The following is a 13745-nucleotide window of genomic DNA, read 5'->3' as shown; positions in this document are numbered from 1 at the left end:
CATAGCTCTATGCATGGAAGACTCATCTGAGGATTGTGCTGGAAAGCATATGAGGAGAGGCAGACTACATGCTACTTATTTCCCAGGAAAAGCTCTGCTGTGGCTGTCTTTTCTGATTCAAACTTGACTGTTTCCATTATCGGAGCTCAGGTCCTCGCTGGCCCTGGGGATGACTGCTGTTCCCTTTGAGGGAGCTCTGGTCTTTACCTGTCTTGAGCACCACTACCTTGCTCCAATGCAGATCCCTGTCTGCTAGCAGAGCCTTCACTTTTCCTAGCTTCCACTACTGGCCCTTGCGTCTTTCTGGTCCAATCTTTGATATGGTCTTACATGAGACACTGCCACGAGCTCTAGGCCTCTAGCTGGACCCATGGAGGATAATGCTGTCTTAGTTACTTTTTACTCGTTACTGGGACAAAACACCCGACACCCAAAATAAAGGACGGAAAGGTTTATTTCTTACAGTTCTTGGAGGTTTCAGTCCATACTCATTTGGTTCCAAGGCAGCATGGCATGGTGGGGCAGCCATTCATGGCGGATGCAAACAGCAAGGGAGGAGCTGGCAAGAGACATATCCTCTTCCCACCATTACATCACATCCTGGCTCCACTCCTAGGCAAGTGTAGCACTCACACCACCAATCAGAGCACTAGACAATGAACCAATCACAAACCCGTAATTGCATGAGGCTTGAAGGCCACTGATATAAATCATAACAAATGCCATGGGCTCTGGCCTTCGACTGGACTTGTGTTGTAGAACACTGCCAAGGTATTCAGGCTTTTAGCTGGATTCTTTAGGTCTCCAAGCACACAGAGAGATCTCTTGCACTGTTCTACATGTGACTTTTTGGGTAAATACTATGAGGTAATCCTATAGATTTATGTGTCCTGAATTAAACCTGTTCCCTTGCAAACTCTGACTACAGGTGTAAGGTTGTGTGAGCCATTAATAAATGCCAAAGAATGATGAACCAAGTTACAAATGTCTTTTAAAAAAGTATCTATGAAGATCTCTGCAAAAAATGAAATCCAGTTTACTATTTCTGTTCATATTTGTTCATTGTACATACTTTAATAGGAAAACTCAAAGCAGCAAGATCTAGCTTTCATGGATACAACTCCTATAGCATGGTAGGAATGACAACATCCCAAGTACAACAGTAAAGATTAACATTTTAGTTGGGAACAAGAGCTCTAGAGCCAGACTAATTTCAAAATTTAGCTCCAAATTTTATTAGTTGTCTAACCCTTTGATGTGCTGTTAAATCCATCTCTTTGCCTCAGTTTCTCCAGCTTCTCACGTTACACAACTGCAAGGCAGAACTCAGGCTGGCTTCTGGTTTCCTTATTAGGACAATGGAGATAATAATTTGCAGTATCTCATTCTTTAGGTTTGTGGAACAGATCTAATGAGCAACAATAGTAAAGTACTTAACAGTACCTAGAATTCATATTTAAATCTCATAAAACATTGTTTTATATATTAGCCATTATTCTACAAGTAGCAATTCTAACACAAACACCAATAAACTTTTCTTTTAGCAATAAAGCAATAGTAGTATTTTTGGTAAAACATAAACACTCCTCAAAAATCATGAGAGAAATGGGACTCAAAGTGTGACAAAGGCAAGGCAGACCAATTTTGTTTTTGTGTACTCAAAGGACCTGGAAAAAATGGTTGGTTATAACCTTGACTTGAAAGCATCCATGCACACATGCTTTAGGATCATATATTAACCTTAATAAATACACTAAAGTAAATGTCATAACTGAAAGTCATAAATCATAAATTCTACTCGCTTTAAGAAGTAGGAACAGGCTGCCTGAGAGCCCAACAACTTGCCTCAACTTCATGACTGAATTCATAATCACAGGAATGAGCCTCAGGCTTAGATCACAGGAATGAGCCTCAGGCTTCTGACACCCCAGCACATCTCCTTTTGCCCATCAAACGCAGCTTTCTTGCAATCTGACTGCTAACGTCAACCCATCTGCCTCTGTCTGCTCGGTATTTACATTATAGCTTAGTGAGATGAGAAATGTAAAATAAAGAATGCAATTTTCTTATGATTGCCTGCCATAAAAGACATCAAAGTACATACACACATACATGCACACACAGTAAACAAATAGAATAAAGAATCCAAATCTGGACTAAAATAACATTTACAGTGGATTTGATAGTCAGTATATAATTGTATATTTAAATTTTATTTTACATATCAGATCACAGCCAGAGTTTAAAATTTTAATGTGAACTATTCCTGTCATTCCTGTCATTTTTCTCATAAGTTCATATTTGACTTTACTACCATACTTTAAATAGTGACCAATAAGTGTGTTTATATAAAAGTATCTTTTCTCCTTTTTTTGGATAAAGATATTACTGAAGATACTTCATCTTTTGATTATAGCATCTATAATTATGATTGGTGGGAATTTCCAATTAACTTTCAAACCCTCCCACAACCTTTTTGCTCAAAATACTGTCTGTGCAATAAACTGAGTGAATATGGTGCAAACCAAAAAGTGACTCACAAGACCCTACTGCCATAGTCACTGAGTTGAACAACTCCTAAATATCCTGTACCCTTTTTATTGATAAGAAATAACAGAAACACCTTTAATATAACAGAACATTTAATTATATCAGTTTCATATCAACCCATCAAAGACAATAAATGACAGTCATATTGGCCATTTCCACTGGTTGGCAGGAGGCTCTTCCACCAATGGCTCCCATGGTTTCCACTGTATCATTTTCCTTGCCAGACTTAGTTCACTTTCAGCCTGTTAATAAAAATTTTTCAAAGATCATTTAACTGTTTCACAGGTATTTTATTGAAATTTAACTATTAGAACTACTACTTTCATACTAATATCTTATTAAGTATTGGATATTGCAGTTCAGTTACCTTAATTTTTATAGGTAGACAATCATGAATAACAAAAGACTATCTTTTGATTTCTTGTCTGAGTGAAGTTTGCTATAACTTCTCAAGTTCAGCTCGTGAATTTTCAATCTTAATTGTGCTTCACAAGAACTTTCAGGATCAGTAGTATGTCTTTTCATTTGTATCACTGACTTCCAAACTTTACTTCACCATGGCTCACAGTAAAAAATACAATCAATGACCCCTCTTTATCCACGGAGAACCATTCCAAGACCACCAGTGGATGACTACTAAAACCATATGTGACACTGAACCCTATATGCTTTTCATATGTACACAAAACTGTGATAAAGTTTAATTTATGAACTGGGGATACAGTAAGTTCCAGACTTACATTCGAGTTGCTAACCTTCACTGTTATCAAGGAAGGGACCTCTTGCATTATGAACATTCATAGATGGGGACAAATCCCGGAAGTAGCTCACGTGTCTACCAGACATTGTCACAGTTGTGCTGCTGTTTGTTTACTGTACAGTGTGGTAGGATACAGTAGTATTATGCTCAAACTGAGCCTACGATATCTAGAAGCAAGAGGAAAAGCAGTGTGATGTGGAGGAGATACTAGGAAACTCAATGCATACATATTGTATAATGGGCCAAAGGATGTAAGACTCATCTTGTCATAGGTACTAACAAATCCAGTGTTCTCCCAGAACAGAACTTGGGCGTAAGTCAAGGATTTACTGTAATAAGCGACTGGCAACAAAACAACTAATAATAAAACAGTTGCTGTATTAAATAAGGATCATTTGAGCACAAGCCCTATGACATGACAGCTGATCTGATAATGGAGACTGTTACTAAGTAACTGATGAGTGGCTACTGTGTAAAGGGTAGCAACAGGGAACACAGCAATGATTTACATCCCTGGCAGGATGGAGTGGAATGGTGTAAGATTTTATCAAACTGTTACAGACAGCATGTAATTTTAAACTTACTTATTTCTACAATTTTTCACTTAGTATTTTCAGAACAGGTCTGACCACAGGTAATTGATATCACAGAACGATAAACTTTAAATAAGAACCACTACACCTCTTACATTGGGATCCACAATATACACATATAACTAAAACTAAAAAAATCGTTATCTTTACTGTGACATTTTCTATTGTATCTTCTTTTAAAAATGTTAATTTCATGACTCAATCATTTGAGACTTGACAAACTTAACAGTTTGGAAAATAGTGATCTGTAGAACACAGGGGAACACAACAGGTACACAGTAAGTATTTACTGACTGAACTGATCCCTTTTTCTAAATTATCCTGTATTTTAACTTGACACATAAAAACTATGCATATATACCATGTTTCAATATAGATGTCCAAGGTATAATGTTCAATAAGGGTAAGCCTAATTATTCCCCCAAACATTTATTCTTTCTTTGTGGTGAAAACGTACAAAATACTGTTTATCAGCTTTTGTTTTTCAATAAAAATTACATTATCATTAACTATAGTCACCCTTCTGTGCAATAACTTTTCTTTTCCCTCTTTTTGAGACAGGGTCTCACTATGTAGTTCAGGCTGACTTTGAACTCAGGGCAATCCTTCTGCCTCAGCCTCCCAGGTGCTGAGACCACAAGCATGTACCATCACACGGGCCAAAACACAGTAAGTTAACTGTTCTAACTATAAAAGCAAAACCGACTGACCAATTTTTCCCCATCCCTCTCATCTTACTATTCTCTAATGCTCATGAGACTAAAAACTAGGACACAGCCTAATTGGAAGTAGTATAGAAATTTCTTCTAAATCTTAAACACAGAAGTATGATATGATTCAACAGTTCCACTACTGTGCACATATCCAATGAAAGTCCTGTGGTGAAGACACACCAGCACTCCATTTTCTTTTTGAGTCCAGCTCTTTTACACAGCTCAGGCTGGCCTCAAAACTTGTGATCTTCTAGACTCAGCCAATTATTTTTTCTTGTATAAGTAGTAAGAGGGACAAGAAAAAGACTTAAAAGGAAAAATATTCTAAAGAAAGAGAATTTGCCCATAATATTCATAATCGTGTATATTTTAGTATTCATAACATTTTCATAACATTAGCAAAGAGATATTATAAAATGAATCTCTGTAAAATATGTACAGTTAAAAATTGTTTTAAACTTATCAAATAATTCACCCCACCTTCCTGTCTCATACAGGGGGCTCCCTACCACTACGCTGTATTGTTGTCCATTTTTTATTTTTTTATTTTCAGACAGTCCTACTCAGTTGCCCAGACTTAGTGTCACTCAAACTTGTACTCTTCAGCCTCAGCCTCCTCAAATCCTGGGATTATAGGCCTGCTCCAAGTTTAAAATAAATAACTGTATCTAAAAAAGTAACATTACTAAAAGTAACAATGTGCTACTAATCTAAGGCTATCAAGAACTTGCTGATTAAGTGGAAAGAGAGCATCAAACTGCAATCTTCTTTTAAAAAAGCCTCACTAAAGTCAAGTTATAATCAATGACACAATTTGCCATGACTATCTGATCAGTGAATCTATAAATTCAGTTTCCTTTCTTCTTGGAATATCAATTTTGTACCCCTATATAAAACGAAAAACTGAAATCAAATATCTAAATGTTGAATTTTTCCTTTACCTGAAGAATCACCTCCTCTATTTGGCCAAGTTGAAGTCGGTCTTCTAATTTTTTAATATCTTGTTCCTGTAATTTCAGGAAAAGAAAAAAAAATTAAACATAGAAGCACAATATCTGAATGTTTCAATATCTTATATTGAAACTCATATATAAAATGCACTTCTAATATAATTTCTCTTTCAAGCGAAGTCTTCACCAAATATTTAGTGAAAAGCCATTATTTCGCTGTTGTTTTATTATTTTTCCATCTAAATACTGAAAGTACTCCACATTTATTGACATATTTAGCAAAAGACAAATATATCTAACTCAGTCTTTGTAAAGTACGTTTTAAAAATCACTTTGCTTTTCTTAATATTTTTCATATTTCCTAAGAATGAACATTAAAAATAAATGCTATTCTATGATATAGAAATTCCTCTTCTGTATATCAAATAAAAATGAATACATAAACAAATGATATTAGTAAATAGATCCACAGCATTATAGCTTGTGGCTCCAACACCAAAGAAATGAAGGGGGCCAGGGATTTAGCTCAGCGGTGAAACACCTGCCTGGCAAGCACAAGGTCATGAGTTTGATTCCCGGTACCAAAAAAAAAAAAAAAAAAAAAAAAAGAAATTATTAAAATAGAATGGATTAGTAAGCCGTGATAGTTCAATATAATAAAATAGTATACAGCAATGCAAATAAACTACAGCCATATACATCATAGATGATTCTCTTAAACATAATATTAAGTGAAAAGAAATGAGAAACAAAACAGTATATAATAATTATCCCAATTATATACAGCTGAAAAGAGTCAAAATAATGTCACCTTAGAGATTAGAATAGTAGTTATAGTTAGGAATGTTATGGTTTCTATCTAGATATTACCCAAAGGCCCAGGCAGTCAGAGGTGGGGCTGTTCAGAGGTGGCTGGATCTAGGGTGTGATGCTGGGATTAAGGATATGATGCGGGGACTGATTCATGGTGCAATGCTAGGATTAAGGCTGTGGCAGCCTCAGTGTGAGTGCTGCCCACCCTAGGGCAGGTAGCCTGTATAAAATACAAGGGACAGAAAGAGGGCTGCTGTAATCCTCCGCTGTTTCAGTTGCTGTTCTCGCTTGCTGCTTGCTACCTTCTGCCTGCCCGGCTTTCCTCTGATGCCCTTCTGCCATGCCACCCTGACTTGGAGCCAGCTGACTATGGCAGGGAACTCTACAAGTTATGAACTGCAATAAAAATTTTCCCTCCTAACTTTGGGTTTTGGGCATTTTGTCACAACAATAAGAAAAGTAAAGACAAGAGCATAGCATCTTGGGAGGAAAACGAGAGGGTTCTGATCTTCTCAAAATGTCCTATTTTGACTGGCACTGAGTTTGACCACGCTGTAAAAATTGATCAAGCTCTATCTTTATGGTTTTTATGTAATTATTCTTTCACAAAACATTTTTAAATGCTAATAAATATGCCATCTAGAATCAAGAACATGTATTTATTTTTCAGTAAACTGAGCTTTTTGAGATCTAAGAACCATGCACTATACACACATATGTAGACAAAAGTTTATTAGTGTGATTTTTATGCTCTACTACCAGAATAAAAAGGAAAAAAACAAGAATTGTTTGTTTTTTTATTATAGGAATTGGCATATTCTTGCCTTACAGAATCTGAATAGGCCAGGACAGTGACAGCAAATTCTTTACAGGTTTCAATGACACAAATGACTCATTACAGCATGTGTGCCATAAGTTTGCCACCACTGGCCTAGGACATCTGCACGGTTTATTTCTTCACTGTCTTCCAAACCTCTGCTCAACTATCACCTTCTTAATGAGGCTTACTCATAACTTATACTGTTGTACACTGAACAATGTGCCACAAAATATGTAATTATTAATCTGCGGGGCCTGTGAATGTTATATGGTAAATACTGTGGGAGTGTTAAAGACCTTGATAGGAGAAAATTTTTCCTTGGCTTAATCTTGTTGGAAATCATAAATATTGTTATAAAAGATGGCAGAGGGAAATTACACACAGAAAAAGAGAAAGGTAATCAGCCATGTAGGCAGAAATTGGAATGATGCAACAAAAAAATCAAAGAATGCCAAGAAGCTGGAAGAGATAAGAATAAATTCTAATGCACAGACACTGAGAAACATAGTCCTCATAACTTGATTGGGCCTCTGAAACCAATTTCTGACTTTTGGCCTCCAGAAATAAAAGACAGTAAATTTCTATTATTTTAAGTCACAAAGTTTATGGTAACTATTATAAAGCAGCCATAAGAAGCTGATACACATTATATGTATCAAGACATCCTATCATGACACAAATCATTTTCCCTTGCTTTATTCTCCACAGCTTGTTACCCTTTAACAAGTATAGCACTATGTAAGTACAACAATATGCACAATACTTATTTTTGACTTGTCTTTTTGTCTCCCATTGTTAACATATCATTTCCATATAGCCAGGAATTTTACCTGTTTTGCTCATTGCTATGTGGGTACATGCTTCCATGCCAAGAACTACACATGGCAGTGAATGTTTCTTGGTTGAATAAATACATTTTAAAATAATGGAAAAGAAAAGAAAACAGATAAGTATGTTTCAGAAAGACTATTTAGCACAGAATTAATTCAGCTACAAAGCCTAAAGTAAAAAAAAAATAAGAAAACTGGACACTGTTATAAGACATCAAGAAGGGTAAAGTAAAGCAAGGAAATATTAACAATTATTTTCAATTCAGAAAAGACCTATGTATAATTTATAGTTTCTCTTGTGAAAATCAATCAATAGTATAATTTTTGTTTACCAGTCATATAATGCCATAAAGCTTTGTAATGTACTTAATAATTTACTAAGTGTTTACTATATCTATGAGATCAAATCAAACTGTTTACATATATCAATTCATCCTAGCAGTATGTGTTCAAGACAGGCATTACTATACCCAAGTTACAGATGAAGAAACTGAGACAAAGAAAATGAGTAATATGTCAAAATATTCAGCAAATATTAGAATTGAGATAAAAATCTTGCACAGGACACAGCCAATATTTTTTTTTACCAATATTTGATTACTATCTTCTCAGTAATAAATTTACTGTCATTTCTTCTTTATGTTTAGTAAATATGTAGATGCCTTATCACAACAATATTTATGTTGGGTATATTGAAGCCTGTATATTGGGTTAAAAGAAATCTCTGATAATTTTATCAAAAAACAGGAAATCAGAGACACAACTATTATGAAGTATTTGGAGTTGTTATAACTGATTTGTATTTAATCTTTTAAGTGAACAAATATTTCTTATGGATTTTATGTGCCAGGAACTATCCCAAGATTCCTAGGATATAAAGATCACTACACTATCATTAGGAAGTAGCTTACAACTACTAGAAGAGGCATGAATAAAGAACAGTTTGAGAGATAAAACTCTATTCAGGAGGTAAGAAAAAGTTTCACAGAGGAAGTAAAGACTTGAGAACTGAGTAAGAACTGTGTGTTAGTCCATCTGTGCTGCTTTTACAAAATATTTAACGCTAGGTAATTCATTCAAAAAATTTATTTTCTTATAGTTCTGGAAACAGGGAAGTCTAAGATCAAGGCACTGGTAAATTTCGTTGTCTGGTAAGGACTGCACCTTCAGGAGGTGAGAAACATTATTGTATTCTGACATGATGGCAATAGAGGAAAGACAGAATTAAACTTTGCATGAATTGTCATTTATTTATACGAGATTAAGCTCATTAAGATAGAGAAGATCTCATGGCCCAGTGATCGATCAATACTACCTCACTGACCACGAGGGCTCAACACCTGAGTTTGGAAGGAGACATACCCAAACCATAAACTGCCAGACAGATAAGATGCAAAGGGCATTCCAGGAAAAGAGAAAATAAAAACAAACACAGTAAAAAAACTCCATGGAATCTACAGAATTGCCAGCAGCTTGATAGTACTGAAGTATAGGGTACAACAGGAAATGACAGAACAGGATGGCAAGATGAGACCTTGGGTGACTTTACATGCCACGCTAAAAGCCTTATCCTGTCACAGTCATGGTTCCTAAACACGGTTGACTCTATAGTAAAATCATGCAAATAAAGGTCATACAACAAGCTCTGCACAAGTCCTTAAACTCGCCCTCTGAGAAACACTGAAGCAAAATGAAAGATTCTGAGAAGTAACATAAGCACTATTACTGACAGTGTGGGACACATAATTAAGATGGAACCATTTCAATTAGTTAGAATGAAACTTAAATAGCAAAGAAAAGCATTTAGGAGCTTATTAAGTATAGACATATTAACAGTGAACTATTCCTTGTTTACCTTGGCTATGTGAGCATACAAAAGAATAGGGTAATAACTAAGTACAAATATAGACATAGTTTTTTTTTTTCTAAAATGGGAACACACTAAAAACACCTTGAGGTTACTGAAGATGCTGATAAAATGGGAAAGGCTAAAAAGAAAACACACAGAATAAATGATTAAAAGGCAACAAAGTTATTGGGAAGAACACAAAAAGGTAGAGCTGAACAGATTCATCTCAGGAAAAGAAAAGGGAAAACTTATTCTGAGATTTTTAAAAAGTGTTGTTTTCTCAAGCAAGACATTAAAATGAAAGAAATGTGAACTTCTTTAGAGACTTTAATCTATAACTTCCAGAATTACCAAGATAAATATTCCAAATAAACTGTACTGTTCTGCTGCATATCTAAGGAGAAAGTAATTCTCACTAACTGGGAGTTTAATAATCTAATAATAATAAGTAAGATCACCTGAGCTCATATGTAAAATACCCAGGGTCTATGAACACTATTTTTGATAATTACATGAAGTTCATAAATTTGAATGTGAAAATTTAACAATAGTGCAAGAGTTTGGTGTGAAAGACCAGCAGTAGTCTACTGTATGCTTGTCTAGCACTTTTGATTCAAAAACTAAAATGCTTGTTAGTTTGCTTGGCTGCAACAGCAAAATACCACAGACTGGGTGGCTTAAGGAACAGCAATTTATTTTCTTACAGGCCTGGAGACTAAAGTCCATGATCAAAATGACAAGTGGGCTGGTTTCTGGTAAGGGCTCTTCCCCTTAAGTTGAAGGCAGCTGCCTTCTTGCTGTATGCTTGTATGGCCTTTCCTTGTTGTGTGTTCATGGAGAAAGACAGCGAGCATGATGAGTTGTCTGTGTCTCCTTTTCATGAACACTACAAAACCAGGGCTCAAGCCTTATGACTTCAAATTATTTCCTTATTGGTGCCATCTTTAAATAAAGCCACACTGTGTATTATGGCTTCAACATATGAATTTCCCAAGGAGACAAACATGTAGTCTGAACATAATGCCTGATATAATTTTTGATCATTAAGAGAAACTAATTTGATCTTCTTTATGAAGAAAGCACTCTTTAAAATAATTTTTAGATAGTTTATTTAAAAACAACAAAGAAATCCAAAATATAAACAAAGAACAAAACAAAAGACAGATAATAGAAAGTAGGCAGATAGATTTTCCTCAAATGAGGCAGGGATCAAGAAATGGAAGCTGTAAATGGGGAAGACATTGGGAATAAAAAATGAATTAAGATATGTTATGTACACATACCAATTCCCCACAAGGAATGTGATCTTTACATACCGCAAACATACTATATTAATAAAAAATAAAAACAAAATAAAACATTTTATTTTGATTCTTCTCCACTCTGTGATTAGACAAAAAGAGATCAGGACTGATATATCAGCTGAGTGTAATAGCACAAGACTACAACCCTAGCCACTGAGGAGAACCATTTGGTAAAGGCCAGCCTATATCAGAAAACCATATCAAAACAAAGTAAAACAAAACCCCCAAAAACCAGTTTGATGTATCTAGAGATAACAAAGAACTATTCAAAAAAGAGAGGTAAAAGGTACAGCTATCATGTTAATCTGGGCAAGAATATGTACTACAGTATTTAAAAGTGCTTTGTATATAGAAAGCACTCAGGAAACTGCAGTTTGCTAAAGAAAAGGGATGAAAGATTGAAGAAAATGCACTGAATTAAGAAAGTGTAAAATACGCAAAAGTAAGCAACTAAGGTTTTTTGTTGTTGTTGCTGTTGTCAAATGTTACACTGGATACATAAATCCAACGAAATCAAAGTGATTTAGTTACTCACCGCTTTCACTGTAGCCAGCCTGTCATTTGTAATCTGTTCTGTGTATTTTCTATATGCAGCATTTTTGGGGATTTGATCAAGAACATCAAGAATCTTCGTGTACAATATTCTTAGCCTCTGAGAAAACAAACCATATAAATTTCTATAGGTTAAAATATCACCAGACAAATAAAAGACTCTCATGATTTTTGAAAACATTTAACTCTTCTCTCCTGCAGTTTCTTCATGTCTATTGCTTATCCCCAATACACCTTAGAAAACATTTGAATATATGTGGAAACTCCTTTTGCAGGTTGTATATATAACAAAAGTTGTGCAGGTCAAAGGATTAATAATAAGCAGAAATAAAACTAACTTGCAGAAAATGACCTTTCTCAGAAATCAAATCATTTAGCAAATAAGCATATTTCAAATCACAGTCCTAGACACTGTAAATTCTTTAAATTCTTTTTTATATATTTTTCTTGTTTGAAATTCTGTAATTTTTTTTAAAAAAGTGTATGAAAACTTTAGGTTGCCAGCCATACTTGGGTGGTGAATATCAAACGTGTGAAGCGCTACTATTCATTAGTTAGGACGCACTGACTATCAGATTCTGCATCACAGGGCTCCCTGATGACCTTGAAAAGGGCAGTTCTAGCCAGAAGCGCGTAGAAGGGTTATAGGGGTAATAAAAGAGAAAGCGGAGATAATAAGCACTGATAACTCTTCTGAGTTATCTGTACAAGAAGAAAACTGATAACGTTCATTGAAGGAACAACAAGGGATCTGATTCTGTTTTTCTGTCTGACAGCACCTTAGGTAGATTCAAGAACATGCACTCAAGCCAGTTCCTAGGCAGTAACTTGATGTGGGGCAAGGACAGAAAAAGGAGCTGGATTTGATAAGGCTCACAGAATCGCGCCCGTCCCAAGGTCAAAGTCAACAAGAAAACAAGCGGCTGTGATTTGGGACTTGAAATACCATATCTCATTAGCCTTGACACAGACAAGATCACAGGCTTCTAGACTTCCTTGGAACTCAAGATGAAAGAAAGAGGTACATACCTCGTGTGGAGTCTCACATACCGCCAATCCCACAAGGCCAGTGGTCTGTTAAAAAATAAAGCACGACTCATAAATTGTTTACCATGGTTTCTAGGCGCTCCCCCCTCTTAAGGAAAAGCAAAACTACGATTCCCCAGGGTAAACAGGTCTAAGCCCCGCTACCGTCCTCCCAATGCCGCTTCTTCCGAGCCTTTCCGCTTCTGAGACAGAGCACAGACGCTACCCCCAGCACTCCGAGGGCAGCACAAAGCAAGTCGGCCGGATGCACCGCCGCGCCCGCGCGGGTCATGGCCATCACCCGCGTAAAGGGGACTGCAGACTGGCTCTACAGGCCAAACGTCAACGGCGACCTCCATTCGTCTCACCTTCTTCAGCACACCCGCCATGACAGCGCATATGAGCCAACAGAACTCTGCCCGCCGAGAACCTCATTCAGACCCGCTCAATCGACTGTCGAGGCCACAAGCCGTCACCTTGGAGACGGTTCGGCTCCACCCGCTCAGGATCTACGGAGGGAGCGAAGGCTCAGTCCCGCCCATCCCAAAAGGGAAGCATCGACGCGTGCGCACTGAGTACGCGCCGGTCGAGATCAGGTTTGGAGATAAGCAGGTGGAAAGTTTATGTGGAAAGTGTTTTGTGTTCCTTCAACCCGTCGAGACAGCTAAAGAGTCGTCAGACATAGTTGTTTTGTAGAAAAGTGTACTTACTCTGCTTAATCTTTAGTAATTTTATCTTCCGCAGTTATTAAAATGAGTTGTCTAATGTGGCTTGAGGATCATCTCAAGAGCTCTCGTCCGCAAAGATTAATTCATATCACAAGGATCAGTATTCTCTGCCTCTGAACCAATCAGCACGTAGTGCGAGGTGACATTCCATCGCTCTGTTGTATTTCGCTGCTTAAATTCATCTGTTTTCACGTTTTCCCAGAAGTGATCGCAAACAATATCGCTTTCTCCACTTACCCTCCGCGAGCATTCGTTAT

The 13745-nt window shown here is 36.5% G+C and overlaps 1 protein-coding gene across 3 annotated transcripts; it reads right to left on the bottom strand.

Annotated features, from left to right (window-relative positions):
- Positions 1-2624: 2624 nt before the first annotated feature.
- On the bottom strand, positions 2625-13281 carry Ndufa5 (NADH:ubiquinone oxidoreductase subunit A5). Of its 3 annotated transcripts, none has more exons than XM_003475152.5 (5): positions 13129-13281; positions 12764-12808; positions 11718-11834; positions 5558-5623; positions 2625-2792 (listed from the first exon to the last, which is right to left on the bottom strand). In XM_003475152.5, the coding sequence occupies exons 1-5, from the start codon at positions 13147-13149 to the stop codon at positions 2691-2693; spliced, it is 351 nt and encodes a 116-aa protein (XP_003475200.1). In that variant the 5' UTR covers positions 13150-13281; the 3' UTR covers positions 2625-2690. The 3 variants fall into 3 exon arrangements, with proteins under 3 accessions (XP_003475200.1, XP_063097430.1, XP_063097439.1); XM_063241360.1 differs by lacking the exon at positions 13129-13281 and adding an exon at positions 12926-13122 and having other exon boundaries at positions 11718-11832; XM_063241369.1 differs by lacking the exon at positions 13129-13281 and adding an exon at positions 12987-13073.
- Between the last annotated feature and the right edge of the window lie 464 nt (positions 13282-13745).

Source organism: Cavia porcellus, unplaced genomic scaffold, assembly GCF_034190915.1.
Source record: "Cavia porcellus strain 051 isolate PalLab524CR breed Dunkin Hartley unplaced genomic scaffold, mCavPor4.1 scaffold_2, whole genome shotgun sequence".
NCBI lineage: Eukaryota > Metazoa > Chordata > Mammalia > Rodentia > Caviidae > Cavia > Cavia porcellus.
Note: the sequence above shows the minus strand (reverse complement) of the source record. Positions and strands in the feature narration are given on the sequence as shown.

Bases quoted from the DNA above. Each gene is read 5' to 3' on its own strand.
- Ndufa5 (XM_063241360.1), bottom strand. From the start codon at position 13,119: ATGGAGGTCGCCGTTGACGTTTGGCCTGTAGAGCCAGTCTGCAGTCCC. The intron at 5,624-11,717 runs GTGAGTAACTAA...CTGAAATTACAG, and splicing joins GGCTGGCTACAGTGAAAGCG to GAACAAGATATTAAAAAATT. The intron at 2,793-5,557 runs GTAAAGGAAAAA...TTTTATTAACAG, and splicing joins TAGAGGAGGTGATTCTTCAG to GCTGAAAGTGAACTAAGTCT.